At 64.9% G+C, this 1,172-nt stretch overlaps 1 protein-coding gene across 3 annotated transcripts in view; it reads right to left on the minus strand.

Moving 5' to 3' along the window:
• Positions 1-6: 6 nt before the first annotated feature.
• Positions 7-1,172, minus strand: part of CAMK2D (calcium/calmodulin-dependent protein kinase II delta) — a 156,461-nt gene continuing 155,295 nt past the window's right edge. For all 3 annotated transcript variants that reach the window (XM_015563367.1, XM_015563365.1, XM_015563366.1), the window contains one exon: positions 7-639. In XM_015563367.1, the coding sequence (XP_015418853.1) occupies positions 636-639 (4 nt within the window). In that variant the 3' untranslated portion in view covers positions 7-635. The remainder of the gene's footprint in view (positions 640-1,172) is intronic.

Raw genomic sequence — 1,172 nt, forward strand, 5'->3', positions numbered from 1 at the left:
TCCACGCCAATCACACCCTGAGCCCCTGACCACACCCTGTGGGCCCGGAAGGTGTGAAGCCGCTGGCGGGGCCTCCAGCCGGGGCAGGATCTCACTTTGTTTACGCACACCCCACGTCTCACACACCAGACAGAAGCGAGGAGGTGGGAAAGTTAGAAACAGGGAGAATGAGAGAAAACAGCAGATCTGAGGACAAAAAGGGCAGCCAGCGGTCCCGGCAGCGCCCGCCGCCTGTGCGATCACACGCGACCACGCGGCCTCTCCATGACGTCTGACCCTTAGGAGGGGAGCGCAGCGCCCTCGGGCCGCCACCCCTTCACCCAGGAAACACGTGGTTCTCGCCCTTTTTGTTGAACAAGCCCAGGCAGAGAACAGCAGAGTTAAAAATGTACATGTCGCGTGCACGCCGTCGGGACAGCAGGGCCGCTGGTCTTGGCAGGAACAGACACGAGGAGCAGGCGGTCCTCGGGGACTGGACGGCGGCCTCCGTGTGCAGCTGTCCGCGGGGTGCACATGGACAGCAGGGGGCGGTGACGAGACGCGGCGCAGGCACAGGCCGCCTTCACGCCTCACGCAGACACCCGGGCCAGGTCCGGTCCGGTGCCTGAGACACGAGGCCGACGTGGCACGGGCGCTTAGCTGCCAGGAGGAAGGGGAGACGTTAGACAGCAGCCGCCAACTGCCGTGCGGTGAGCCGGGCTCCGTGAGCTGAGCACGGCTGAGGTGCTGTCTAGAGGGGCAGCCGGCCATCGCGAGATCAACCCGTGTTCAGAGACCACACCCACGGGAGTCAGTCATCCGTCCACTTGCCCACACGGCTGCCTGGGCTTCCGGCCCTGGGGGCCTGGGACAGTGCTGGGGTCCAACCCCAGCAGGTCCAGGGGTCCCCAAAGGTGTGGACGGAGTTGGCGAAGAAGGATCTCTAGCCACAATCTCCAGCCAAGTTCTGTGTCCATGTTCTCTTGCTAGGTTCGACTGGACGACGGGCCAGGCTTCGCGCACGTTTTAGTCGACACACACGGGTAGCATCACGTCCCAGCAAGCGAGTAAATGAGCAAGCCCCCCCTCGGCTCCTGTCACCTCTCACCCTGGGGCCACGCTAACAGAGGCGCAGCTTGACTGCTGGCGGGCGGGGGCGGGTTGCTGTGGATGCCAGCAGCCGGCCACGCCCC

The sequence above is a fragment of the Myotis davidii genome, unplaced genomic scaffold (assembly GCF_000327345.1).
Source record: "Myotis davidii unplaced genomic scaffold, ASM32734v1 scaffold698, whole genome shotgun sequence".
Taxonomy (NCBI): Eukaryota; Metazoa; Chordata; class Mammalia; order Chiroptera; family Vespertilionidae; genus Myotis; species Myotis davidii.